The sequence below is a fragment of the Gymnogyps californianus genome, chromosome 2 (assembly GCF_018139145.2).
Source record: "Gymnogyps californianus isolate 813 chromosome 2, ASM1813914v2, whole genome shotgun sequence".
Lineage (NCBI taxonomy): Eukaryota > Metazoa > Chordata > Aves > Accipitriformes > Cathartidae > Gymnogyps > Gymnogyps californianus.
Genome location: NC_059472.1, coordinates 38136343 through 38163566, shown reverse-complemented (window position 1 = coordinate 38163566; position 27224 = coordinate 38136343). Strand labels below are relative to the sequence as shown.

The window sequence follows — 27224 nt, the reverse complement described above, 5'->3', positions numbered from 1 at the left end:
AAGTCATGTGGTTCTAACTCGCTCTTTCTAAATGAGAGATTTTTCTTGGGCAAGATTTATGACTCGCTCTCGCAGTGTGATGCAAAGATGGACAAGCTGCTGCATGTTTGCAAAGCCCTTTTACAGACATGGGGATCTGTACAGAAGAGCCACAACGTATTATCTCAGTTAGTCAAAACCTCAGAACAAACCAGTGACCAAGCTTCTGAGGGGGTTCTCCAGGACTTGCAGCTTAAAAATCTGAGTGTCTGAACCCATGGTTTAATTCTAAAGAGGAAACTTAGTTTTCAGAGTACCAGGGCATTTGCCTCTTTCACTGCTGTCATGGTCGGCTATTCTGAGGACACATGGAGAAAGGATGAATAAGGATTTCAGGACTTAGCTCTTCAATGTGATTTTACTCATTTGTTTGCTTTTCAGAAAAGTTCCTAACGTGAACATAGCTATGCTTACATGATCTGTTTCTGTGTAAAGTTCAGTTGCACGCCCATTAATCTTCTCAAAATGTACAGATCCTCAGATTTTTGTTCTGTTTTGTTGCATTCATTTGTATGTAAAATACTATATATTCAAATCTACCTTTGCTGTCCACCACTCTGACTAATAAAGGTTGTATGTATGAATTGTAGCACTCCCTTTACTTTTCCACACTGTCAACAACTTCATTCCGGTAACAGCTAGAGAAGCTGTTGAGACAGCTGTCCAAAATTATAGCTTTGCACCCTGACAAGTGGCAAGCGGCAACTCAGGGTTTCCCCAAAGAGGAACTAGGTCTTGGATTGCAGCAAATGCGCCTACCTATGCAAAGCAGCCAGGACTATAGCCGCACGCTGCAAATCCTTTATATAACGCAGAATGCTTGTCTACATAAAAAAAGTCAGCAGTGTGATGAAGTGATGTAACAGTAGTTTTACTGGCATCAATTCCTGTACGGAACGATTTCCCCCAGCAAAGGGCGCGCGCAGAGAGTGAAACCGTGATGCAGCTGAGGACAATGGCAGACGTCCTGTGAACTTCCCTGGGGCCAGCGTCTCACTCGGGGGTTTTGCATCTGTCCAAGAGCCAGCGCAGAGTGCCAGATAATCTGGGCCTGCTACGAGACAGGAGTATTTCTCACTAGGATGGTATCCTGTCTCTGTCACCACAGAAGCCCAAGCATTTGAAAAATGGACAAGGGGCAACTGGTTTGGCTGGATGTATTCTCAAAGAGCTGTCCTTTTGCATGTTTAGATATTACCTCAATACCCAGATTCACGCAAAATACCAAATGGAAGAGGCATCGTAGAAGATTTAGGCCTACCATCAGCATAACCAGTTATTTAGGTAGTTTGTGCACTTTTCTCCCCACAAGAAGTTTGTGCAATAAACCACTCTGCTTAATCCAAAAAACATCAAACATAATTGTAAGTAATTTAATTTCATTACTTACCTTCCCTCAGAATGAATATCCAAAGTATGGGTATGATTTCACTCAAAAAGAACTACATTTCTGCCTCTCTTTAGAATAAAATCATTAAAGAAAAATGATGAAGCAAGCAAAACCGAGCACAGTTAAAATTACTGATTTTTTTCTATGCTATCATTTTTTATAGAAAAGAAAATGTTCATTGTGCTGTTACAAAGCAGAGAGAAAGACCACAGATTAAAGTAATTCCCTTCCTTCCCTCGACGAACTAAAGTCAGCTAAATCATCACATCCAGCATCTCATTTCACTTTGAGAAAGATGAACGGGTGCAGAGTTTCATACAGGAGGACTCAGTCCTTCGTGCCAGCGTCACCCGTCCCAGGGCTGGGAAGGCAATAACATGGGACAACTGCATGGGATCTGACACCTACAAGATAATAGAAAGACACTGGTGAAGACACGCAATTTCCCACTAGCGGAGAGAGTTAACACGTGCTAAGTGTCACCTGGCTCGATTTGAAAATGTATCCCTATTGTGGCAGTATGTAGATGTATAGATACTTCCTTATTCTGGAAAAATAGCATCTGGATATTTGAGGGAGGGGAGAGGAGGTTTGGAAAAAAGACCCTCAGAATTTCAACATCCTAATTAACTGCAAGGAGACGAAGGGATCTCAACAGGTACCCTCCTGCACTGACTTGCTTTGTGAGGGTTTGCGATAAATTGGAGTAAGAACAACATACATCTTGTTTTCCTTTAAAAATGAACGAGGTGTTGGCCATGCCGCAGGCACCGCGTCCTCCACTCCCGCAGCAATAGCTCCTCCTGAGAGTCAGCGAGTCACAGCAGAGAGGCTCTGCCCTGCAGCTGGATCTCTTAGAGAAAAACTATAACTGTATCTGCAACTGGTTAAAGGGAAGCTGTTCAAAAGCACTTTGCACGCCGGAGAAGACAAAAACATTTACGTCTCCTTCGAGCCGGAATCGAACCAGCGACCTAAGGATTCCCGCGGGCGGCGCCACTACAGTCCTCCGCTCTACCAGCTGAGCTATCGAAGGGACCTGCTCGCTCCTCCTCCGCCACGCGCCAAGAACCCAGCACGGCTCGCGTAGGCACGGCGCAGCGCATGCGCGGGGCGCACAGCCCTAGGGTGGGCGTGAGCCCTGGCCGGGGACGGGTGCGCGGCGGGGCAAGGTCTGCCGGGAGCGCCTCCTGCCGGCGGGGCGGGGCGGGGCGGGGCGGGGCGGGGCGCACTGTGCCGGGCGGGGTCGCGGGCGGGGGGCCCTGGGGCCGGGCGGGGCGCGGGGGCCCTGCGCTCGGGTGCTGGGGTATGCAGGAGAGCGAGGAAAGAGAGCTCGTGCGCGGGGCCAGTGGCGCAATGGATAACGCGTCTGACTACGGATCAGAAGATTGTAGGTTCGACTCCTGCCTGGCTCGCATACGTTTTTCGTTCCTCTCCCGTCGCCGTTAAACACCTTCACACACGGAGAGGGTTGCTTTTCGTCCGAGCTCATCATTTAACACCATTTATACGCCCGGCACATCATTGGATTGTTGTGTCGCCCAAAGCAAAACACCAGCTAGGCTTAAAGTTTCAAAACTATCTAAGTACGCGTCTCCTATTAACTGTGCCAACAAATGAACCCAATTAATGCACCAATAAATTACACAGCGAAAAATCCTTTAGGTCCTATGAGAGGAGCAGCGCGCTCATCATCAGCCTGACACAGTGCAGTTAGTCTTACAAATGTGTCCTGGTTTCGGCTGGGATAGAGTTAATTTTCTTCTTAGTAGCTGGTACAGTGCTGTGTTTCGGATTTAGTGTGAGAATAATGTTGATAACACGCTGATGTTTTAGTTGTTGCTAAGTAGCGCTTATCCTAAGTTAAGGACTTTTCAGTTTCCCATGCTCTGCCAGCAAGCAGGTGTGCAAGAAGCTGGGAGGGAGCAGAGCCGGGGCAGCTGACCTGAACTAGCCAAAGGGGTATTCCATACCATGGAACGTCATGCCCAGTATATAAACAGGGGGAAGTTGGCCGGGAGGGGTGGATCGCTGCTTGGGCATCGGTCAGCAGGTGGTGAGCAATTGCATTGTGCATCACTTGTCTTTTCTTGGGTTTTATTTCTTTTTTTTTAATATTAGTTTTCAATACTATTATTGTTATAATATTTTATTATTAATATTGTTAGTATTTTATTTTACTTTAGTTATTAAACTGTTCTTATTTCAACCCACGAGTTTTACTTTTTTTTGATTCTCCTCCCCATCCCACTGGGAGGGGGGAGGAGTGAGCGAGTGGCTGCATGGTGGTTAGTTGCTGGCTGGGGTTAAACCACGACAGAATGACATCACAGAAAATAACCATGAGGTCTCTGAAGGCAGCAAGCAACACTACTGTGATGAAGACTATTATTTTCATAGTGATTATCCATTAGTCTTGAGAAGTGCGAGAGCATGCTTGTTGTGCAGTTGAATGAAAAGTGTGTGATTTTCCAAAAACCTGTTTTTGATGTATATAAAGGCTATGCAGCACATAAAGAATAGCTTGCAACCAGGAGAGGCGAGGAAGGCATCCCCAATGTTTAGATTTGAGAATACTCCACAGCTTCAGAGTGGCCACAATCTGTGGATTCAGTACAAGTTTACTATAAAAAGTGGTTCATGTTGTTATGAATAAACAACCGAGGTAGCTCGTTAGTGCTTCTGATGTTTGGAATCGCCATCCTTTATTTTGCTATGTCTGTGAATGGCGCTGGTGGTGGTCACAATACAAGGGTGTGCAGACAGGCGAGAGGCAACACAAAGAAAGGGCACCCCCCATGTCATGCAAAGTCCTTGAGACCCTCATTTTTCTGCTTGTTGCTCACACTCATGTAACATAGTAATTGGGAGTCGCATCTGGCACACCTTCTGGTGAATACATAATGTGGGAGATGTCTGTTTAAAAGGAAAAAAAATAGCTTTTTTTGCAAAAGTGCAAGTCTAGGGGCTCTGTGCGCTGAAAGCTTCCGCGTAAGCACGAAGGGGTTTTGGTGCCGACCCCAGGGCGCCTGCTGGGGAGGGGAGAGATGCCAGGCCGGTGCGGTTTTCCTCTCTGCGGGCAAGCGAAAACGCGGCATGGCGAGGCAAGGCAAGGCAAACCAAACCGAGGCACTAAAAGCGCACCCGAGCCAGGCAGGAGTCGAACCTACAATCTTCTGATCCGTAGTCAGACGCGTTATCCATTGCGCCACTGGCCCCGCACGCGACACCCACCCCAGCCGCCGCCCACTCAGCCAACCCCCTCTCCCTCGGCATGCCCGCCCGGCGCATGCGCCGCTCCCCTCCTCCCCCACCCCCCGCGCCGCCCTCGCAAGGCGCATGCTCAAAAAAAAAAAAACCTCCGCGCGGGGGCGGGGCGGGCACCATGGGCGGCCGCTGGGGGGCGGCTGGCGGGTCCCTTCGATAGCTCAGCTGGTAGAGCGGAGGACTGTAGAGGCGGCGCCCCGCGGGAATCCTTAGGTCGCTGGTTCGATTCCGGCTCGAAGGAGACGCTGAAATTTTTTTTTTTTTTTTTTTCTGTTCCCCGCCCTCCTGAGAGAATTTGACTTTTTTGTCCCTTCGGTGATGGACGGGGGCGCGGCCGCCGCTCCCGCCCATCTACCGCCTCTCTCCCGGCCTGGCCCGTCGGGCCATTTCACTCTGATACACTGGGTCACCAGAGTGAGGCGGGCAGGCAAACAGATGGATCAGGTGTTGTTAAATGGCCTGACGGGTACGGGGGGGACACCTGCTCCAACAAAAAGAAATTTTCAGCTCCTGTGTTGTAAGAAAAGGTTCGTTTGCACTTCAAGCAAAAGCTGTTTCTTCTCCTGGAGAAAGGGGAAATAATAGAATAAATCTCAGGGGAGTTAGGAGTATAAGGATAAAAATTTTCAGACTGCCTGGAGGATTTCAAAGGAGAGATGGTGAAAATGTTCCTGCATGACGAGGTGCTGGCTGATGGATGCATTTTGAGATACGTGGCATGTGCACGGACAAGATGTCCTGCTGATCACACAGGTGGGAAAACATTGGAAATGAGAGAGCATCTTTCCTGATTTTGTTAGTATCTGAAACTTTATTATTTCTTGACTTAGGTACTCTTGTCAGTGTATCTATTTTGAATATTGTAAGCACACACTTCTGTTTGTGCCTACTCTTCACTTGGCTTGAGTTAAGTGGGATTTCAGGGTCACCAGATCTATCCAGTTATCACTCAGCTAACAGCAGCTCTCTCAACTGATGTACTGGGCACTTAGACATAATTTTTAGCTCCCCAGGATGTTCCCCAGAGCAGCCAAACCAGCCCCGTTTCAGCAGCAGGAGCCAGATGAGCGAGCATCCTCTGGGTCAGTTGAGCTGGAGCGTGACAGTGGAAAACTGGAAGATGCTGGGAATAGACTTGCGTGCTGGAGGTTCCCAGTAGGGCTGGGAAAGCTCCATGTAATTAGCAAGATTTTTTTAAAATAAATCTCTTTGGAGATGGAGTTGACCCAGTTGAAAGCTCCTAAGGATGCTGAGCAGGATGTGCGGGTACCAACTTAATTAAAGGAATCCCCTAATGAGGCAATCCGCGTCTCCGGCTTTCCAATCGTTTGGGTTTTGGGGGGGGGGGGGGGGGGGTGTGTGTGTCCCCCAAGCTTCCCGCTTTTCCCTCCATCCATGCACGGTTGGGGGGAACCTCAAGGGAAACGCGGGCCGGGAAGGCGAAAAAAAATAAAAAAAAGAACTCAACGAGCCAGGCAGGAGTCGAACCTACAATCTTCTGATCCGTAGTCAGACGCGTTATCCATTGCGCCACTGGCCCCTAGCGGCGATAGCGGGCAGCGCGGGCGGTGTTGGGCGTCGGTCCCGACACCCCCCCTCCCCGGGGGGCTCGAGCCCCCCGGGGAGGGGGGTGTCGGGACCGACGCCCAACGCCGCCAAAACGTGGGGCTGCTGGGCAGGAGCGAAGTCCTGCACACCCTGGTCCCTAAATGTTGGGCCCCCGGTGCCGCTCCCGTCCCAAATCTTTGCTGCGCTGTTGTTCTTGGAAGGGGGGTTGGGGGGGAACCGAAATTCTCCGGCGGCGGGTGGAAGTTGTGCAGTGGAAATCCCATTTGCCCACCGGCATCCGGGTCCGAGCTCCGTCATCTGATGTTGCTCTACCGTGACGAAGAGCTTGGCAAGCTGGGAACAGGTCGTGTCGTGTCACCTGCTGCAATATGTATGCCGAAAGGAAAAAAAGGAAAACATCATAGTATCGTCCAGTTCCCTAATGCTGGGAGTTGTGTCATGCCCCTTCGCTTATAAAGTTTGTTCCCCCCACACCCAGCAGCCATTGGGGTCAGCAGAGCTTGCCTGCTCCCGTGGTGACTGGAGGAGGAATCCCAGCTAGTGGGAGGAGGAGGTGGGATCTGCCTCAGCTTCCACGACGCTGCAGCAGAAGAGCCTTGTAGCCTTCACCCCACGCTTGGTCCTGCCTCCACAGAAGGATGCCAGAGCAGACAGACAGGGCCTGCAGGGCTGGGACAGGCTGCGTGGTGCCATGCAGAGCTGATCTGTTCGGAGGGATAAGGGCAGCTCTGAAGGTAGCGAGATAGCATCAGCACCTTGTCTTCCAGGTAACCCCCGCTCCACTGTCACACCGATACCTCTCCCGTGACAACATGCTTGACTCATGTCTGCACGTTGGTTCCTGCCCCAACCTCTGAGTTACTCTTGGTCCGTACCCCATATTTTCTTCCTGCAGCTCAGCTGTCAGAGACAATGCTCCTTGGACTGTCAAGACAGGCTTTGCCTTTGCATCCGTACAAAGCACCATGTTGGTGCTTCAGGAAGGAGACCAGTGTCCCAGTGACTGTGGTCTTGGTCACTTGGTATGCTCCGCAAAGGCCACAACATCCCAGAACTTGTTTTCCAGTTTTTTCTTGTCAATCAGATGCAAAGTAAGTTTTGCTTTTCCAGGGAGAGCCAAGGAACACCTCACAGATTAGTAACATTTTGGATTCAGCCTCAGGACTTCTTGGTGACACTTGCTGCCTCCTTTTCTGAGCCCTTCGCTGACCTTACGGCAGCCAAACGTGTTGGCCCATCATTGATAACAACCTGGGTGTCAGTGAGCTGCTGGGTTCTTTCTGATGGTAGCCTTTGATTGCTGTTTTTCTGGCCTGACACTTATCCATTCAGGCTTTCATAAACAGGGCTGTGCCGGAGAGAGCCCGGCTACTGAAAACAAACTCTGCATATTTAGCCCTAGCTTCATTAGGCAAACAAAAAAACCCAGTTAGCCAGTATTGGACATTAGGGAGCATGAAAAAACACGAACGGGTCTTTTTTCCATTCCTTAGGAGCAGGATGGGATTCATGTAACCTGCTGCCAGGGAAAATGCCGGGAGCTGTTGGAGACAGACGTTAATCACCGCAACCCTATCTGAACACGCATTGCTACTGTACCTCCCTCAGCAGCAGTGATTTTGCCAGACTACTGTGATAAATGATGGCTTTTGGCTTGACTTGCTTGTGAGCGCTCCTTCAAGTCATGGACCATCTTGTGGGGTACTGAAGGTATTACGTTCTGGATAACAATGAGGATGTTGAGGGTGAAGTTTGAAAGGAGGATGGGCCAGTTTAGCAGCTCCTTGCTCCAAAGTAACAAGGTCTCACTTCTCCCCTCTTCCGTGCTGCGCTCAGCTACGCAACTTGCCTTGTCCTTGCTCTGGTGGTCTGTGGTCACTCCAGGCACCTGAGTCAACTTGATAATTCAGCAAAATAGTGGGTGATTTTCTAACGGTCAGTGAGGCAAATCAGCTCAGCTGGTGCAAATGAGGGGACTGGACCTTGCAGCCAGGGCCAGCATGAGGAAGGCAAGAGGCACAGGCTGCCCCATCCTGCTGGCCAGAGCGGCTCAGCTGCCTGCAGTTGCTTGTCAAACTGCAGCCCGAAGGAGGAGTGTCGTGCTGAGACAACGAAGCAGAAGACATGGAGTGGGAGCAAGGTGTGAGAAATGGAGAAGGTATCCAGTAGGTGAGAGGTAGAGCCGCCATCTGCCTCCGCAGACACCTCACTTCCGATCTGTTATTTCCATCCTCTCTTCATTTTCTTTCTTGCTCTCGTTATTTTTTGCAGGTGCTGGTTAGGTGGGCGGTGAAGATGAGGCCAAATTCCTCCTGATTGCCCCAGGCCAGTGCAGAGGGGTAAGCACTGAGGAGAGCAGCTCCTTCATAAGCAGAGACTTGCAAAGAACTCCTCTTTACAGATGGGTTTTGGTTTTTTCCCCTGAATTAATCATGAAAAACCACAAAGTGAATGAAAGAGGGTGAGCATGTCCAAATGGCTGGTGGGCATATAACAACAGGAAGAATGTAATTGCAAACAGGAGTTCGCAGGGGTGGTGGTAGCGCCTTTTTCTAGTTGGGCAGCTTGGACTTGCACATATTCCTGCAGTTGGCAGCCAGAGAGATGATCCACCACATGCCTGGGCCAGGCAGGATAGAGGGCTCCCAGGTATTTGCTCAGAGATCCCAGGGATGTTACCCCTGCTGCGATGATGGGACAAAGGATGGTGTTAAAAAAGGCTAGTTTCTCAGATTTCCATGCACTTCTAACAGAATTGCTCTGAGCAAACAAGGCCACTCAGTTTTGCCTAACGGGGCACGTACTGCGTGCAAGAACAGCTGTGTTGTGGCGCCCTGCAATTCGGAAAGCAGGTCCCAGTGAGACGGGCCCTGCTCAAACCCAGGAGAGGGCTGCAGCCAAGGATAATGATTTGGGGTGAAACCTTGGTCAAGCAGGGAACCATCCTCATGCCTGGAGGAAGCTGGAGCCAGAGCTGGGAAATCAGGCTAGTGGCCCAGGGAGGGAGTGAATACAGGTAAGAGCTGGAAACAAGAAGGGGTGATACATCTCTAGAAGACACTTCTCCTCTCCTGGCTATTGCCTGTCCAGGGGGGGCCCTGCAGCTGAAAGAAGGCACATTCAGTAATGCTTTGGATATTACGGAGAACAAGCTGGCAACCGAGAGTGCTTGTAAGGTGCCCCAAGCTCTACGTGGAGATTTACCACATCCTTTGGCAAGGAACGAGTCATTAGTATCCAATTACACTGAAATCATACTTAATTCAAGACAGGTTAAGACAAAAAGCAAATAAAAACATTTACTCACAGCTGCCAAGATAGATAAACTTATAAAAGAGGTAGGCGGAGAAATGAGAGAAGCCTAGGCTTCAGTTACTGGCTTTGAAGATTAAATCAGCAAGGCCATTCCCTCATATCCAGGCATTTTGCCACAGGCTCTCCTGACACAGTGAGGAGCAGAGAGCCTATCTTCCTCCACACCTTACACCTCAGGCTGTGTTGACCAAGAAGTATTTCCTCATGGGGGAACAAAGCACCTCTCATGTCTAATTTCCTCCTAAAAACCCAAATTCTTCCCTTCCAGGGAGGTCCACCACTTTAGTATGGAGCTCCTCCTATTTCTTCCCTATCCAGGAGACACGCTGGCCTTTCCTCTTGGCAAAAATAAGATTTCATTCCTTTAGCATTACCTGGCTAGTTAACAATACCTTGGCTCAAGTGCTAAGCCAGAGTGCTGTCATGGGAAAGGCACTGGCTCGACGCCTGAATGCCACCATTTTTTTCTTTTTTTTCTTTTTTTTTTCTCTAATGATGTAAACATCTCTTCTTTGCCCTGCCTGCTATCGTTATTCTGGTGGGCATACGGCAAAGTGTGTGCGCCTAGTCAGCCTTGGTTTGGAGGGGACGTCTTGCTTCAAGCTAGTGCGGGGATCAGGAGCGAGGGGAGCGGTTTCTGCCTGCTCAAGCGGAGGGTGCTCTTTGGTTGACGGGACTTGTCTTTTCAGGGAGAAGGTGAGACAGTCCACTCCCTTCATGGAAAAGGATAAAGGAGCTGAAGGTTGATGTGGGAAGGATGAAAAGCAGGTTACTGTGGGGCTGCGAAGTAGAAGAGGAGGTGGGGGAGTTGTGCTGGGCTTGAGGAATCACTTCAAAGGGCTTGTTCAATGCAGATGACATCCTGGGACTTACTGCTGTGCATGCACACACGGTCTCCTTTCTTACCCTGTTATCATGTCTTTTTCCCTTTGCATCTTCCACTTGCCTCTGAAAACTTTCTCCTTCCAGTTTTACAAAGTGGCCTCACACAGGGACCACACAGAGATACCCGTTAGCCAGCTGGCAGCACAGTTTCCTCCCTAAACTGGGAGGAAATGGCCCAGCGCTTTTCTGCCCCCCTGCACAGCTCCTGCAGCACGTGGGGACGAGGGAGGAATGGGGACACCACCAGCCCAGGGCTGGAGAGCAGAGGCACTGATCCCACTGCCTCCCACACGCTGAACGGGCACGCCTCCCTCAGAAACGCTCCCCAGCTGTAAAGTGAGGGAAAGGATGAAAATGGGATCCCCAAGATGGAAAAAAGTGGAGCTCCCTGCTCTACACGTTGGCCCCTTCAGGTGCTTTATTTCTCAACTTCCAGCTTGGTGCAACCTGTGAGGGTCAGGTGTAAAGAGCATTTCACATGGGAACACGTTAAGAAATCACCAGAGAAAGGATGGGAGAGTTGTCACCTTCTTCATGCCTGACTGGGTGACACCTGGCTTGTTAAAGAGACATTTATACTTCCCTGGAAGTGAAAGATGGCTGACTTCAGTCCCTGGGAATCAGCAGCCAGTCTGGACACATTTCAGACTAATATCTGCCAGGAGCCGAAGGAATTGGCTATGAGACCTGACATATCAGGAGCACCTAATGAATGCAACATGAGCCATGACATGCAGAGGAAGCTTTTAAGGAAGCACTGTACCTTCTCAGGGCAATCACCTGCACACCAGCTGGTGACGGGTGAGAGGTCTTGCCAGTTTAGACGAGTAAGGGTAGGAGTCTGTTTAGCTTTTTTAAGTATTCCATAAATATAATCTATTTTGGATGGATAATAATGGATTTTTCATGGATAAATTATTTTATTTGCTTTTTTGCTTCATCTCTTCTGGATTAAGTGGGATTTCACTGTTACTGGTTGCCCACTGGCATTGCTTGCTGAAGGTTACAGTGAACTGTTACCCTGTGGCCACCTAACTCATGTCAGGCTCCATGGCATGTTCTCCAGAGTGCTAAAGGATAGTGATAGCCATACCTCCCCATTTTGGCTGCAGGAGTGAGTACTTCTGGTGGAGGTCAGTGATGGCAGAGATACCGTCTGCTGGCAGAGGTAACTGGGGACACTGTTTGGTGTGGAATGAGAGATCGGCCCCAGCCTTGACTCCTGAGGTTCCTCAGGGTGTCTGTCAGGGGTCCAATAAGAAGCCCAGTGATGAGCAGAAACCTTCCTCCCCACCCCAAAACCCCCTCTCTTTTGAGCTGGAATTGGAACCAGTGACTAAGGATTACTCTGAAAGCACCACAGCCCTCCACACTGGGAGCTGAGCTATCAAAGGATGAGAGATGCGGTCCCGAGAGAGACTCCCGGCAGGATCCCGCAGCAGCTCCAGTCCTGGCAGCGTGATGGCAAGTGGCAGATGCATCAGTCTGGAATATGGGGAACCAAGGCCTAAAAGGCACCTTGAATACAAATTTCTGCACAATGCGATGCTGCTGCAAAGCTGTTGCCTCACTGTGAAGTGCTTCATAGCAATGATTAGGGATGGAAATAGCACCAAGGCCATACTACGTAGGTAACTGGAAGAGATGTGATTTGTAGTCTACCCATACATAAATCTATTATCATCCCTCTCATGTTTGCATTACAGTCTTTGGGATTATCAGAAGCAGCAGAAACACGCTGTGTACTGCTCCAGCTTGTCACCTCCTAAGGTTTCCCTGAAGTAAGATTCCCTGCACACTTGCAATGGGGCAGAGATGAGGGAGATCTGACCCTACGGCATTAGAAAAACAGCAACACAAGTGACACGAGGAGGCGAAACTCGCAACAAGCAAATCCATCAGAGGACTGACTTTGTCTGCGCCAGAGCAGCCTCCCTCCCCACTGATGGCTGGGTCGCCCTCCAGGCTGGGGACAGGCTGTACTTGGCTGTGTGAGGTGGAGGCCGGGGGAGAAAGGGGGTAGAGGGGGGAGAGAAAGCCCCAAACTCTTTGTCTTCTCCCCAGATCGTGGTATCAGATTATTATGATGCAGTTTGCTGTCATGAACTACTCTTTCATATTGCCCAACCCTGACTGCAGGGGTATAGGACTTCACGGTGAGATATGTGCATCCTCAGGCAGCCCATGCAAAACACAGATTTTACTGCAAAGCTGCTCCTTCTGTGGCAAGGTCAAAGCCTTTGAAGAAGCACCTGAAATCTGATTTGTTCTGTGGCCAAAGGACTTGCTGTTCGCCCTTTCTTCCCTTGCATTCCCTAAACTCAGCCAGAATCAGAAAGGCTGACTCCTAGGGAACAGCCTGATGGGAGAGGGGGACGCAACACCGCGTGTGCGGACATGGGCCAGCGTGCTTGAGATGCTTCCTGAAGTGATAATTCAAAAGGACGTTAATCTAATAGACTGCTGCTTGGTACAATGAACACAATGTCGCAGTGGATGACATCCCTGATCATGGCTTAAAGTGCATTCATTCAACTCCTGCCCAGCTTGAAGGCATTTCCAGCTGTTGTTGTCCTTGCAACCACCTGCATCTCTCTCTCATGCATTGTGCTCCCCTATGCTCACGTGAATCTCATGTGAGGGAGTGGGGGAAAGAATTTGGCTGGAAAATGGCCAAAAGGCAAACTTGCTCTTCTAATCTGACTTTCAAAAGAAAAAAAGGCATTGGCACTCAGAAATGAATAGTCATGCTGGTTTTGCTGTATGCCTAAAGAGCATTTACAGGACAAAGGAATACATGAAAGGAAAACAGAAGAGTTTGAAAAAAAAAGCTGAAGAACAGAGGTACCACCTCCGTCACCAGTCACCGCTTGACCAGTTCAGGTAATGCCTTGCTGTGTGAAAACCTTCCTGCCCCCACACACAGTATTTTTGTTTAGCTGTAATACCATAAAGTTCAATCCTTTATCTTCCAGCACTGAATCTCTATTCTGTCCTGGAGGATGACCCTCAAGATGGGGATGGATGAAAAGGTAACCTAGACCAGCCTAGGGAGCTGGGACAAAGTCTCAGCAGGGCTCTGATGTGGTGTAAAGTCATGTGCTGAGTATAACCTTAAAACCAGTCTCTCCTTTGAGAGACCTCAGCATTGTCCTGGAGAAAAAAAATACCTGCACTCCTCTGCTCTGCCAGCTAAGCTATGGAGAGCACATACTGAAATAGCATCAAGAGTGGCTTATATTGAGCAGACCAAGCCTGGGGAGAAACCTGACACTGGGACAGGGCTGTATCTCTGCGAAGTGATGAGCTGACGCCAGCTGGGAAGCCTGAGCTGGAACTGTGCTGTGAAACGCAAGTTGCTTCTCTATTGAACATCACTCTCCTTTCCTAACAACAGAGCTGGGGTTGCAGCAGCGGGGTTTAAAGAGGAGTGCTACGGCCTGCTAAGGGCAGAGCAGAAATCAAATCTGTCCCCCAGTCAAAATTCCTACTGTTAAAACTCTGCAATCACCTTTTTCTTAAATTCTTGTATGCTCAGGAGGCCCCCTAGCACTGCCCGGGCTGTGCCACCTGGGTCCAGCCCCGCTGTCACAGCACCGACTCCTCTGCTGCTAACCCAGCACCTAACACCCATGTTATTCCATAAAATGCAGGAACTTGGGGAGGAGCCGTCACTCCTTCCTCTCTGCTAGCAGGGGAGACATGTAGTGATGATTTACGAACAGGGTCCCATGGGATGCTGTGATAACAAAGTAGAGGAGAAAGGGTCAGGGCTGCATTTGAAAAGCGGGGGACTGTTAAAACAGTAAAGCACTTGGTCTCTTACTCTCCAACAGGAAGTGGGATTCTCCCACTTTTCTAACTGGTGTGTTCTCCCATTTTTCTAACTGGTTTTGTTTTATTTATATCCTTTCTTCCTTCACATCTCAGTCTCACTGCAGGGCATATTTGGGGGTGTGGAAAAGCAAGCCTGTGCCTGTTATCTGTGAAACTTGTCCCTAGCCCTGGAGAGGACCTATTTTTAGGTAGGCAGTAGTGCGGCACTCTTTCTTCCCCACATGCAGTACTTCCTCCATGCAGTGCTTTGGACATAGTTTTATGCCTTGCCTGTGAAATGTAGATCTCTTTCTAGCAGTAACGTGTTGAGGGGATGAGGGTTTGGGAACCTCTGGGCTTGTAAAGTTGTGTATGGCTCGGGAGGATGCTAAACCGCTAATCTCATGTTTGTTATTCCACAGCACCGGCAGCCTGGCTTTTCAGGCTCACTGATTTTGAGACTTTAGAGAACACAGATAATTGCAGGGAAGATGATGATAAACGCTTCGTCTTAATCACCGCTCAGGGTCTCCCTGCCTCCCTGAAGGGTATGGCCCAACCACCATTTCTCATCCTGGTCTCAAAGACTGTGAGGAAACCAGGACTTTCTGTTGAAAGGGCTTTCTGTTTCCCTGTGGCCCCTAAGGCTGGGTGACACTCGGTCCACACTGGCCTGCTGGCATTGCTGGAGGGCAGCAGGAAGCCACAGGACCCTCCTCCTCCCAGGCAGGCAGCCGGGAGCAGCGACCCCATGGCTTGGTGTCCTGCCGGTGGCAGAGCCATGACGCGTGGGAGTGACTCCCCAATGGAGTTCGTCCACGGACTCTCCCTGTTTCAGGGTCTTTTAATCCAAATCTCTGAGGTTTGTCTGCTATAATTTATGTTGGTACTGCTGATGAATCTGGAATAGAAATTATAATCTAGTTCATCTGCCCTTTTATCCCATGTTTCTGTCTGCTGCAAACCGTGGAAGCTCCTTGAGCATGGATAAGCCCAGAGAAGGCTGCTTTCGAGCACGATTCAGCTCAGGTCAGTGTCCATCCCCTATTCAAAAGACAAGGGCGGACATCATCCCTCTGACTGGTCTTTGTAGCTTGTCCCTGAAATCCTGTGCTCCTGCACATTTGATGTGCTCCCAGTGACTCACCCTTAGAAATGCTTTGAGCTTGCCCCGGCTGCTGTGATTTTGTATGTGCAAAAGGAAATTTCGAAAGATGTCGTTATCTCCTGTGCTGGTCCTTGTTTTTCTGGAGATCTGAAACCGTCTCTCAAGATTGTTTTTAGAAGGTCTCCAAATACTGACCACATGTGGCCTATCATCACCCATGAGGTAGACAAAGACAAATATCTATGTTGAGTGGAAAAATGTTAATCTCAAAAGGCAACTGTTTTTGAAAGCACTTGTCTCTGTTGCAGAGGCTCTCTTTGACTGCATAAATTGAGTCACGTACAAGGGTAGTTTCGGTATTTATCGTGGGATGTTTAGTGATCACAGTAAAATCATGAAATGCAAGATACTGTTTGCAGTTTGCGCTTGTATAGGTAGGAGGGCTTCATCTTATAGCTGGTTCATTGACTTAGTAAGTTGTTGCAAATGTAAGTGAAATTTGAGTTTCTGCAACATGCCAGCTGTAGGTGGGAATGCTGGTGCTCACCATCCGCTGCTGAGGAACTGCTCGCTGCAGGGTAAATGGGCACAGACGAAAGGTGAGAAGGATGGAGAGCCTCCCCCCTCCCTCCCCGAGGGATGCTTGGCTAAAAATGCAAATATTTTCAGTCAAAACAACAAGCAGAGTTAGCAGGATGGAGAGAGGGGAAGGCCACATTGCCATTTTACTCTAAATCTCACATTTGGGTAGGCAGCAATGGAGGCAGCAGCCTCATTTTTATTAGGATATTGTATTGCTCACGCAGCCAGGACTTCTCGCCAGAGGTGAGCAAGGCAGGGCAAAGCTGGGGGGCAGATGGGCAGGTGGGTCCGGGGGTCCCCCCGTGCGACGGTGGTGGCTGCTCCCCTCTCTTGCCCTGCAAGGACACCCACCAGCCCTGTCCTATTCCAGCAGCTGAGCTCTCGCGCAAAGCCCTGAGGTGAGCCCCACCAGCCTCGGGAGTGCGGGGAGCTGCTGGAGGCAGCGGGGTGGGGGCGGGTGTCGACCCCTGCCCAGGGGACGATGGGCAGCTGCCCACCTGCTTTAGGCAGCTGCCGGTGGAGGGATCTGCCCGCCCCTGGGCTGGGTGGCAGGGGTGGCAGGGTGCTCGCTTATCCCCGAGGACAGGCAGGAGGTGGGGTGGCGGCAGGCCAGGGCACCGTCGCCCCGTGGACCGGGATGCTCCACGCCACCCACCATGTCCGGGTGAGGATGCCTAGGCAAGGAGCCTGGTGCTTGCAGAGCAGGCTTTGTCTCTGTTGGGCTCGGTGGGGAGGTGAGTCACGTGGGAGTTATCCTCTGGCAAAAATACACTTTTCCTCTTTGTTTTCCAGTCATGAAAGAGAGCCATAGGGCAGATTTTCTGTGACTGACACACGAGAGCTTCACAGCACTGGTACAAGATAAGAGGTTGCAGAGGGGAATTCTGTGAATGCAAAACCCAGGGATCATTATGGCATTGAAACCTGAACCTGGACATCGCTCAACCTCTCCTTCCTCCTCCAAATCCCTCTCCTAAACCCGCTGCTTTGCAGCCAGCCTTCCAGGCTCTCCTGGCCGTCAGTCCACAGCCCGCAAGCTGTTATTCGGCCGCAAAAATAGAGGAGTTAGAAGCAATGTCTGTAAAAGAAAGCATATCTCTAGGAACTAGTGTTCTGGTTGTGTCAACAAAGCCAACTAACATTCCTGGGCAAGCAATACTGAAAAACAAAAAATCATAGAAAAATGATATTTTCTTCTTGGTGATGGCTGGCAGACATCCAGAGTTTCTGTCCAGGAGTGGGGTTAAAGCAGGTCCTCTTGCCCTTTGTTAGTCCCTTGAGAGATGGCTTGGTTTGGTGACTCTTTGGAGGTGGGCAGCTGCGCATGCTGGTGGTCTTCCCTTGCGGGTGTGGAAGGGGAGGAAGAGGAGGGTGACAGGGCTGCCAGGGAGAGACAAGAGTGTGCTGGGCTCTTTCTCAGTGCAAGTCCTTCGAAGCCCAGCCTAAGCAATCCCTTCTGAAGACCGGCTGCAGGACTATCCCGTGGCTTCGCAGCCTCTTGCGCTTTGCTCTTCTCTCCCTCCTTGTTGCAGCATGGTCGTACAACACGTGGCTTTCCTGGCGCTTCTCGTCCAGCCTTTGCAAGCGTGGCCGAGCCTTTACGTTTCTTTACCTAGCAATCACTGCTGTGGTTTGTAATACTTTGACAGAAAAACCTGTACTAATTTTTTGCATGTCTGAACTACATATTCCTGCCAGAAAAATATTTCAGCTTAGGCCTGGCCACAGAAGGTGGGTTTATCTTTGTTTTGTCGGCTCCTTTTTGTGGTTGTGCTGTTTATTATCTGTTCCGTGTTAGCGTGCTTCAGCACACAAAAAGGGGAAAACCAGCAGTAGACTGTCCCTCACTTTGTTGCCATCAGATGTCCTCTGCAGATGCATCAGGTGTCACGCTCAGCCTGTTAACAGAAAGCTTTTGTGGGCTACCACAGTTAAGTATAAATTCACCAGAATTACATCCCAGAGGCACGCTGCACCCTGAGAGGTGCCTCAGTTCGTTGTCCAAAGGGCCGGTGCAGCGGCATGATCCCCCAGCTTTTTTCCATGCCGTGAACACCCCCTTCCCTACATCACCATATGCAGGTGTTTCTGTGCACTGATATTTCTAACTCTCAGCTTTTCCTCCCAGAATTTCTCTGTTTCTGCCTGTGCAGCGAGGTGGAAGTGCCTGCCTCACCAGGCAAGGACAGCTTTCCTCATCTAATTCAAAGCCCCTTATTAAAGCAGGTTTTGATGCTCAAGGGGCAGCTGACTCAGAGTTAGGAGGGTAGGAATGAGGCATTCAAATTCCTCCAGACGTGAAAGTCACCTCTGACCCGGCCACAGAGGGGAGGGGAAGAAGAGAAATACCTTCTCACTGCTGCCAGGAAAGACTCCCCACCGGCCCTGCCAAAGCCCCAGCTGTCTGCGGCTCAGCTGCTGGAGCAGCTTCTCCCACTTGGCTCCGGGCTCTTGTCTGCACCAGGCAGTCAAAGCAAAGGTGTGATTTCAGACGGGTTTAACTAAGCTACCACAAATTTCCCATGAATGCAAGACTTCAGAAAAATCTGATTTTTTTTATGTGACTGCTGACAAATGTGTATGTTTATGTAGGGGAAATTCCAGCTCGGTGGGCTGTGAATGGGTACAGGATTTCGCCCAAACATGTGTGAGGCATTGAAAATAAAATAGTCAATAATACACTTAATTTAATGTGATTCACTGCCATTGCATGCAGATAATATTATTCATTTTCATGCGGAAATCAATGAAAACCTTCACTTTTATATTTCCCTGAAGTGCACAGTTTCCAGACTAGTGTTGCATGCAGATAAAGGGCCCCGCTTTGGAGTCGGGGTCTGCCCCTGGATGCGTAGGGTACTCTCTCAGCCGCCTTATAGCATATTTCAGATGCAAGCCCTATATAGTCATGAGGTAGAATAAACATGAGAGCTTTCTACAAGACACTTAACGGAGGAAGTATTGTAGTAATTGATTAAAAGAGAAGACAATATTCTGATTACATGTACAGTACAGTGGCAAAGTGATTTTATACAGTACATGCAGGGACTTTGGCTTAAATTTGAGGATGAGATATTTATTGCTTGTACAGTTGTGTGATAAATTATTGGCAAGTAGAAGCACAGATGGCTTTCCCTTAAGATCAGGCATCACATGCCACAAATTATCTGGGAAATTGTCATTTTAAAAATAACTCTGGAACAAGTGCCAAGCTGAGAGGGATATCAGTGTCTAATAAACAGATATAAACACAGCAGTGCCCAAAACTAAAATATATTTTAATTAAACTATGCGGAGAGAGACCATATACAATTAGTACCTATTCTCTAGCAGTACAAATGAAAGCTTTTCATACTGTATTTCTTCTGTCTCTTTCTCATCAGGAAATTCAATGTTTTTGGTGCATATTTAAGCCGCTGTGGAGTTAATGGCTTTAATAGTCGCGTTAGATTCTTATGTTACAGCTCCTAAAAAAAAAAAATCATACCGGAAGAAACTTAAGCACAGTTATAGGCAGGCAATTTTTTTTAACTGGTTTTCAAGGTGGTGACATGTTTACGCCCTGAAGTGTCTGAGCTCCAGCGCAGCCATCGCTCCTATTGTCTTCTCCAGCAACTGCGTGTGCTTCACACCTTGGAAAGGCAAGATCCCGGAGCCTGTCGAAACACACGGGCAAAATTACATCCTGCATCTCATGGCCACAGCTGCTTGCTCAAAACAGTATTTATTAGGCTGCAATGTGTGGCTGGGCAGATTGGGGCAGCCCTACGCTCTCCGCCGCCGCGCAGAGATAAGAGGGGGAGCGGATTGCGTTTGCTTATCTCTCGCCCTCCTCCTCAAGGGGTGAAGGCCGCCATGTGCGAGTGAGGAGAGCCAGGGCCCCGCTGGCTGCCCCCCCGTCCCCCCGCCAGCTGTCACCTGTCCCAGCCTGTCCTCCTCTCACGCGCTTATATGGGCACGGCAGGATGGCATCTTGTGACGCCGCGCTGCTAAAAACAGTCCCGGCTCCCTTCGGCCCCTCGTTTAAACAATGTCCTCCGGCCAGAGCAACCCAGAGAGCCTCTGATCGCAGCTCAGCCTTGGACTTATTTCAAGGGAAATTAACCCGGAAACCCCTCCGCGAGGCCGTGATCCTGAGCGTATGCCCCTGGAAAAGCTAGGGATGAGCACCTCCCTGAACTACAAGTCCTTCTCCAAAGAGCAGCAAACCATGGATAACCTGGAGAAACAGCTGATTTGCCCCATCTGCTTGGAGATGTTCACCAAGCCTGTGGTCATCCTGCCCTGCCAGCACAACCTCTGTCGGAAATGCGCCAGCGACATTTTCCAGGTAGGTTTCTTCCCGCAGAAAGCTCTGCTTCCCAAGCAGCACTGGCTGAAATGAATGGAAAAGCAGATTTTTTACGTGTTTTGGTTGATTGCTTTTAAAAGTCTGTAAGACGGGGTGGGGGGGGAGTGATTTAAAGTAGAAGTTGAGTGTCCCCAGGGGCCGGGGCTGAGCTCACAGCAGATTAAATTGTCACCTGTTAGCTGCGGGGACATGGCCATGTGTGTGGGCTGAGGAACCAGCCCCTCACGCTGCAGTCGCCGGGCGCTTTCCTGGGGGTGGCTTGTTGGAGCTACCCTCTCCTTGGGCATATTGACAAACGGATTCCTACAAGCGTGTTTTCGCCCCGGTGCTTTTGAAAGAGGTTTTTGTGGTTTTGCATGGCCTTATTCACCTCTCCTTGTGCTGCTTGGCAAGAGCAGGCCTCCAACCCCTACCTGCCGACCAGGGGAGGCACAACTATGGCATCGGGAGGCCGCTTTCGCTGCCCCTCCTGCAGGCACGAAGTGGTCCTCGACCGGCATGGCGTATACGGGCTGCAGAGGAACCTGCTGGTGGAGAACATCATTGACATCTACAAGCAGGAGTCCACAAGGTAATGAGTGAATGTGTGCCCTTCAGAGGAGGTTTGCCACAAAAGCAGACATGGCTTAGGAGACTGGTGGCCTTTGGTCTTTCCGTTTGGCGCACGTGAGGTTGATTTAGTTGTTTTCTCTCTTGGAAATGCGGAAAGGGATCATGCTGCCATGCATGCCTGTCTGTTTTCTGTGCAATGAAGTCAGCTCTCACTGAGCACAGAAAACCGTATCCAAATAGATGCTGGATTTCCCTGCTTCTACTTATAGCAGAGGATTGTGCCATGCTCATTCACATGAGCAACACTTACCTGTGCAAGCAAAGCCCTTGAGGTCAGCATGGCTACTCACATGAATAAGGGAAAAGTAGCTAGGTTCACATCGTTTATTTTAAAAACAGTTCAGACAATTCTTATTCATCTTTAACCTGTGTGTTCTCATGCTAAAGAAGGGAAAGAAATTTCAAATCTTGTTAGAAAATCCTGAGGGACAGACAGTGCAAACAAGAAGAAAACTGAATTTCACACAGAAGATATCCTGCATCATCAAGTCAGATCAAAACTCAATAAAAAAAAATCTCCATTCCTGTCAGCTTGGGATGTGAACTCATGAAATCAAGTCTTGTTTAGGACTCCATAAAAGAGAAGGAATAGCCAGAAATAATACGTATCAGTGCTGTGTGGCTGTGCACAAGAATCAGGACCTCAGGGCAGAGGAATGGGTTAATCCTAAAAAGTAAGATTACTCCTGAATGTTAATTGCCCGTATCGGATGTGTAATGGATCCAGCAATAGAAAAATGTTGCGTTCTCATCTCTCTTTCCCTGGGATGGGTCGGATGCATGGTACCACCATGGGGAACTTAGTAGGGGGAAGCTAAGCCTGGCCCCAGGCCACCAAGCAAGCCACTGTCACCCAGGGAAGCTGCCTTTTGTCACCAGCATGGATCCGTAGGGCCAGTATTGTATGGCAAGATGTTTTGTACACCTGAAGGAAGGTGTAATCCTGGCCGTGCTCCCTGATAGTCTTCCCATCCCACCCCAACACGGAGCTGGGTTTCACAGGGACAATGAGACGGTATCGCTGGAGTAGGTGGACACAACCATCAGAGCCCAGTGCCTGGGATGGCTTAGGGCACTTCTAACCTCTTTTGGCAGAGGAGGACAGTCACTGGCAGAGAGAACGTTCCGGAGCCCCATGGTGGCCTTGGCTATTCTTGGCTGTTTGAATCCCTTCGGGGACTGTTGTAACTGGGCATAGGTTGGAGCTCCAAAGCGTCAGAGAGCACAAAGTTGGCTTAAAATTGTCCTTTCTGTTGCCCTTCACACTTAGTGCCAAGGGAGAGTCAGCTACCCTTGTGTGTGTCATTGATACCCAAATATTATTTTAGTCAGGAAAATCTCGGAGGAAATGAATCAGCAAAGCCATGGTGGTGGACTTTGCTTTTGGCCAAATAAGCTGGACATATGTGGCCTCATGTCTTTCTTGGCTTTGGGGTTTTTTCAGCTCACAGTTGTATTTAACTTAACTTAAAAAATAAAGAAATGCAGCTCCTTTTCTCAAGTAGTTCGTGGGCAATTAGAACAAAATTCAATTAAACAGAAATGTAAAAGATTTAGTAGGGTTTTTTTAAAATCCATGGAAGTAAAACACATGATGAATAAAAAGGGAGAATAGGAAAAAATACAAATATGAACATATATTTGCTTAGATATTTGTCCAAAAGGTTCGTTTATTTAATCTGTTAAGGTGCTTATTTAACCTTCATGTACGTCCTTAGAATGAAAGTCATCGTCAGAGTTACGTAGCAGCGGCAATGCATAGCAGCATTATCTAAACTATTTGGCACTTTGTAGTCCTCAGCTGCTTATCTCCCTCCACCTAACGTTCCTCAGGCTCCCATGAGAGTGTGAGCAAGATCTGCCATGGCTTTACGCTGTGCTGTCCCACTGAAACAAAAAAGTCAAGGGAAATCAAGTCTTCTCCACTTCTTCCTTTTGTACCAGTCTGTTCCAAACTGAAGGCTGGGATCTGGCAGAGGTACATAAGAGGAAGGGTGAGATGTGACCTTTGCCTCCTTGTTTCTTCCCAAGACAACCCTTCAAACTGGCAGCACCTGTGATTTCCAGACAGGAGCCTCTTCCCCTCGAGTCCTCATGTGGGTATAATTCACCATAACTGCGTGTGCCAGAACGATGCCAGCTCCCAGCTGCATTTCGCATGAACTTAGGAGAGTGAGGGGAATTCAGCTAGGGAGCAAGCTTTGTCTCCTGCTTAGGCAAAAATAATTTATTTTAAAAATATTTTTTAAAGTTTGAATTTCTATTTGAATTAAGGAATTGGGTTTTTTAAAATAAAAGCTGAGGCAGGAGCTGGGCAATGGGTTTGGGAGGGTCTGCCCAAGCTCTCACACACAGCCTCTCCTATTACTAAAAATCACATCATATGGTCTTTTATCCCATTGCTCATCGAATTCCAGCTGATGGCAGCGTAGCCTGTTGCCCAATTTAGAATCTATCAGCAACAGAAGGAAAGAAATCTTCAAGCAGGACGTGGCTCCTACAAAGCTTTAAAGGACGTCAAAGGACTGAACCCAGTGGAAATAGAGTTGGCTAAAATATTAAACCAATCTTTGAAAGTCCATAGGCCACTGATTACCTGAACTGTCTGAGGAACATCAGGGTGCCTGCTTGCCACCAGGAAGGGGTAGCAACAGGAGGCTGTGACTTCTCACAAGCTCTGGCAGCCTCTAACGAGCCTGGCCGGCTATTCCTGATCAAAAGGTACTTTGGGCTTTGTTACCAGCTGAATCCTGATCAGGGAGGGTCGAGCGCTCTTTCTGCCTTGCACCTACCAGGGAAAGCCCTAGGTACAGGCTGTCCCTGCAGCCCAGAGCACAGATGAAGCAGTGCGTGCAGCAGCATGCACAGCAGGGACCAGGCGCTGTGCTGAGAGCAGCGTGTGTGGGCCCTGCCACGGTGGTGACATGCTGCAGGACAGGGTAGCCAGCACCACCAGGAGCAGCTATCCCTGGCACCAGAGGCCTCAGCCAGAGCTCCCAAGGGAGGACGTGGCTCTCCAGGACGGGCTGCAGGGATGCCTGGGGATCTCAGATGGGCTGGGGCAAGGAGATGGGTCACCAAGCAAGGGAGCTGCAGGAGGAGCCCTGCAGACTGTGCAGCAAAAGATATGAGGAGAGAGATCACCTGGATCTTCTCCAACTCCTCACAGAGACAAGTCCCAAGCTTACCTGTGCCAATGGTTTTCTTGGGCCAGGCATTCACGATAGTACTAGTGTAATGGAGCTGCAGGAATCCCTACGTCCATATGAACTTTTTTGGTCTTCTCATTTTTCAAGCCCCATTTCTACCCTGGATGTTGATGGGCTTTTCACTGCTTTTGGGAGTCCATCATTGTGGTTGATTTTCAAGGACCACCTCCTCCAAGCTCAAGAATGGTCTAGCCCCATATACAGGAACTCAAGCAATGGTGGCAGGATACCTGCATTGATTAACAGGGAGCTCCTGATAAAAATAAAACATTAAAAAAGAAGCAAAAAGAAGGTGGACAGGTGACTCAGAAATATTTTGAGACACTGTCCAAGCATGTACAGATGGAGTTAGGAAAGCCAAAGCCCACCTGGAACTGAATCTGGCGAGGGACATGAAGGCTAAAGGAAGATTAGGGAAACTGTGGGTCCACTGCTAAATGGAGCAGGGGCTCCTGTGACAAAGGACATCATAGAAAAGGCCAAGGTACTCAATGCCTTCTTCACCTTGGTCTTTACTGGTAAGATCAGTCTTCAGGAATCCCAGGCCCCTGAGACCAGCAGGAAAGTCTAGAGCAAGGAAGACTTACCCTCGGTGGAGGGAGATCAGGTTAGGGAATATTGAAAAAAACTGGACATCCTGATGGGAGGCACCCATGAGTGGTGAGGGAGCTGGCTGATGTCATTGCAAGGCCACTCTCAATAATCTTTGAAAGGTTGTGGTAATCAGGATAGGTTGCTGAGGACTGGACTGGAAGAAAGCAAATGTTACTCTAATCTTCAAGAAGTGCAAGGAGGAGAATCCAGGGAACTACAGGCTGGTCATCCTCACACTGGTCCCTGGAAAGTTGTTCGAGCAAACCCTCCTGGAAACCATTTTCAAACATATAAAAGATAAGAAGGTGATTAGAAATAGTCAGCATGGATTTATGAAGGGGAAATCAGCCTGACCAACCTGATAGCCTTTTATAGTGAGATGAGTAACTCAGTGAATGAGAGGAGAGCAGTGGATGTTGTTTATCTAGACTTTCGACGCTGTCTCCCGTAATATCTTTATTGACAAACTGATGAAATAAGGTCTGGAGTGGACAGTGGACAGTGAAGTGGACTGAAAACTAGCTGAGCTGCCAGACTCAAAGGGTCATGGTGAGCACCATGAAGTCAGGTGGAGGCCAGTCATTAGTGGTGTATGCCCGAGACTGATACTGGGGCCAACACAGTTTAGTATCTTCACTAATGACCTGACTGTGCCTCATACAGTCATGCAGATTCTCTCCATCCCCTGACCAGGTGCAGGCACTAGGTGATGTGATGGTACCGGAAGGGCTACAGCTATCTTAAGGTCCCCAGTAAAAACACTATCAAAGTTGGATTCAGGATTCCAGTAGAGACGTTTTTGTATTTGTAAAAATCCTAAGGAAAACATGCCTTCTAACTAAACAGCAGTTTTCCTAAGGTCTTACTATGTCCTTAATTAAAGCGTCCTCCTTTATGTGCCCAGCAACTTTGCATTTCCGCACCAAATCACAAAATCACAGAATGGCTGAGATTGGACAGGACCTCTGCAGGTCATCTGGTCCAACCCCCCTGCTCAAGCAGGGCAACCCAGAGCCAGTTGCCTAGGACCGCGTCCAGATGGCTTTTGAGTATCTCCAAAGATGGAGACCTCACAACCTCCCTGGGCAACCTGTGCCAGTGCTCAGTCACGCTCACAGTGAAAAAGTGTTTCCTGATGCTCAGAGGGAACCTCCTGTGTTTCAGTTTGTGCCCATTGCCTCTGGTCCTGTCACTGGGCACCACTGAAAAGAGCCTGGCTCCATCGTCATTACACCCTCTGTTCAGGTATTTAGATACCTGAAGGTATTGATAAGATCAAGGTCATTGTTAGGAACCCCTTGAACCTTCTCTTATCCAGGCTGAAAGTCCCAGCTCTCTCAGCCTTTCCTCACAGGAGAGATGCTCTAGACCCTTAATAATCTTCAGGGCCCTTTGCTGGGCTCTCTCCAGTATGGCCATCTCTCTCATGTACTGGGGAGCCCAGAACTGGACCCAGTACTCCAGGTGTGGCCTTACCAGTGCTGAGAATCCTCCTCTCCATAAAACATGCACAACACTCCACACATTAAAGTCCAAACCCAATTTTAATGGAAAAGAATAAGCCTGTAGCAGTCAAACACAGGCTTAGCATCTCAAAGAGCAGAGTCAGAGAACAAGAGCACAAAGCTATTAGGCCATTTCAGCAATATCTGCCGCTTCTTTGGTCACAAGCACATCTGTGATGAATTTTTTCTTCTACTAAAGTCATGCTGTCATTTTCCTATCAACTACTCTTTAATCTCCTGTTTCAGGAGCAGCCACCATTTTAAACTTAGAGGTTGTGTTTTGGCCTTTGCTACACCAACATAGACCTAGAGGATCACCTCTGAAGTCAGGGAATGTTGTGCTAAAAATCTCTCCTTTTGCACAGCCTTGGAAGGAGACTGTAGGTCTGTTTACTTCTAGTCTTCTGTCACTGTCTTCAGGGCCCCACTAGTTCAGGGAGTTCTGCCAGGTTTCTTCCAGCTCTTTGCGGCACCTTTGAAGGTTGGCTACTTCTGGCTGAACTTGCTTGACACCGTCACCTTTTTGCCCTGTGCAATGTGTCTTTCATGCTAGTGGCACCATTCCAGTGTCAAATAACATTCTAGTAGTTTCTGGTTCTGGTCTTGTAAATATTTGCAGGAAGAACATCTATTTCAGGCTTAACTAATCACTTTGAAATTCATTGTCTGTTATTGCCTTCACATGCGGGCCCTCCCACTGGTGCACTACAACATGAATATATTAGGGGCTGTTTGCAGTCATCTGCAAACAATGTAAAGCATTTTTTATAGTGGAGACACACCTCTTTTGGCTAGCATTGAAATGATGCTGGATTTGACACACTGAGTACCTTATGTAAATGTATGCTGGAAATCTAACTCAAATAATACAGGCTTCCTTCAGAAGCGTCCATCTTATTTTATTCTGGTATATCATGTTATATTGCAGATTACAGATTTTCCTTATCAACCCTTTAAATTCCAGTGCCCTCCTGAAATTAAA

At 48.9% G+C, this 27224-nt stretch overlaps 1 protein-coding gene and 5 non-coding genes across 7 annotated transcripts in view; 3 read left to right on the top strand and 3 right to left on the bottom strand.

The window, feature by feature from the left end:
• Positions 1-2375: 2375 nt before the first annotated feature.
• On the bottom strand, positions 2376-2465 carry TRNAY-GUA (transfer RNA tyrosine (anticodon GUA)). The gene is given in 2 exon segments: positions 2376-2411; positions 2429-2465. It is a non-coding gene; the product is annotated as a tRNA-Tyr (tRNA).
• A 306-nt stretch (positions 2466-2771) lies between these two features.
• TRNAR-ACG (transfer RNA arginine (anticodon ACG)) lies at positions 2772-2844 on the top strand. Its single transcript has one exon. It is a non-coding gene; the product is annotated as a tRNA-Arg (tRNA).
• A 1730-nt stretch (positions 2845-4574) lies between these two features.
• TRNAR-ACG (transfer RNA arginine (anticodon ACG)) lies at positions 4575-4647 on the bottom strand. The gene has a single exon. It is a non-coding gene; the product is annotated as a tRNA-Arg (tRNA).
• A 199-nt stretch (positions 4648-4846) lies between these two features.
• TRNAY-GUA (transfer RNA tyrosine (anticodon GUA)) lies at positions 4847-4937 on the top strand. The gene is given in 2 exon segments: positions 4847-4883; positions 4902-4937. It is a non-coding gene; the product is annotated as a tRNA-Tyr (tRNA).
• Positions 4938-6163: 1226 nt separating this feature from the next.
• TRNAR-ACG (transfer RNA arginine (anticodon ACG)) lies at positions 6164-6236 on the bottom strand. Its single transcript has one exon. It is a non-coding gene; the product is annotated as a tRNA-Arg (tRNA).
• A 13876-nt stretch (positions 6237-20112) lies between these two features.
• Positions 20113-27224, top strand: part of TRIM55 (tripartite motif containing 55) — a 38868-nt gene continuing 31756 nt past the window's right edge. The window contains exons 1-2 of one of the 2 annotated variants that reach the window (XM_050891363.1): positions 20113-20301; positions 20721-20893. In XM_050891363.1, the coding sequence (XP_050747320.1) occupies positions 20113-20301; positions 20721-20893 (362 nt within the window). The remainder of the gene's footprint in view (positions 20302-20720; positions 20894-27224) is intronic. The other variant, XM_050891364.1, reaches the window with a different exon arrangement.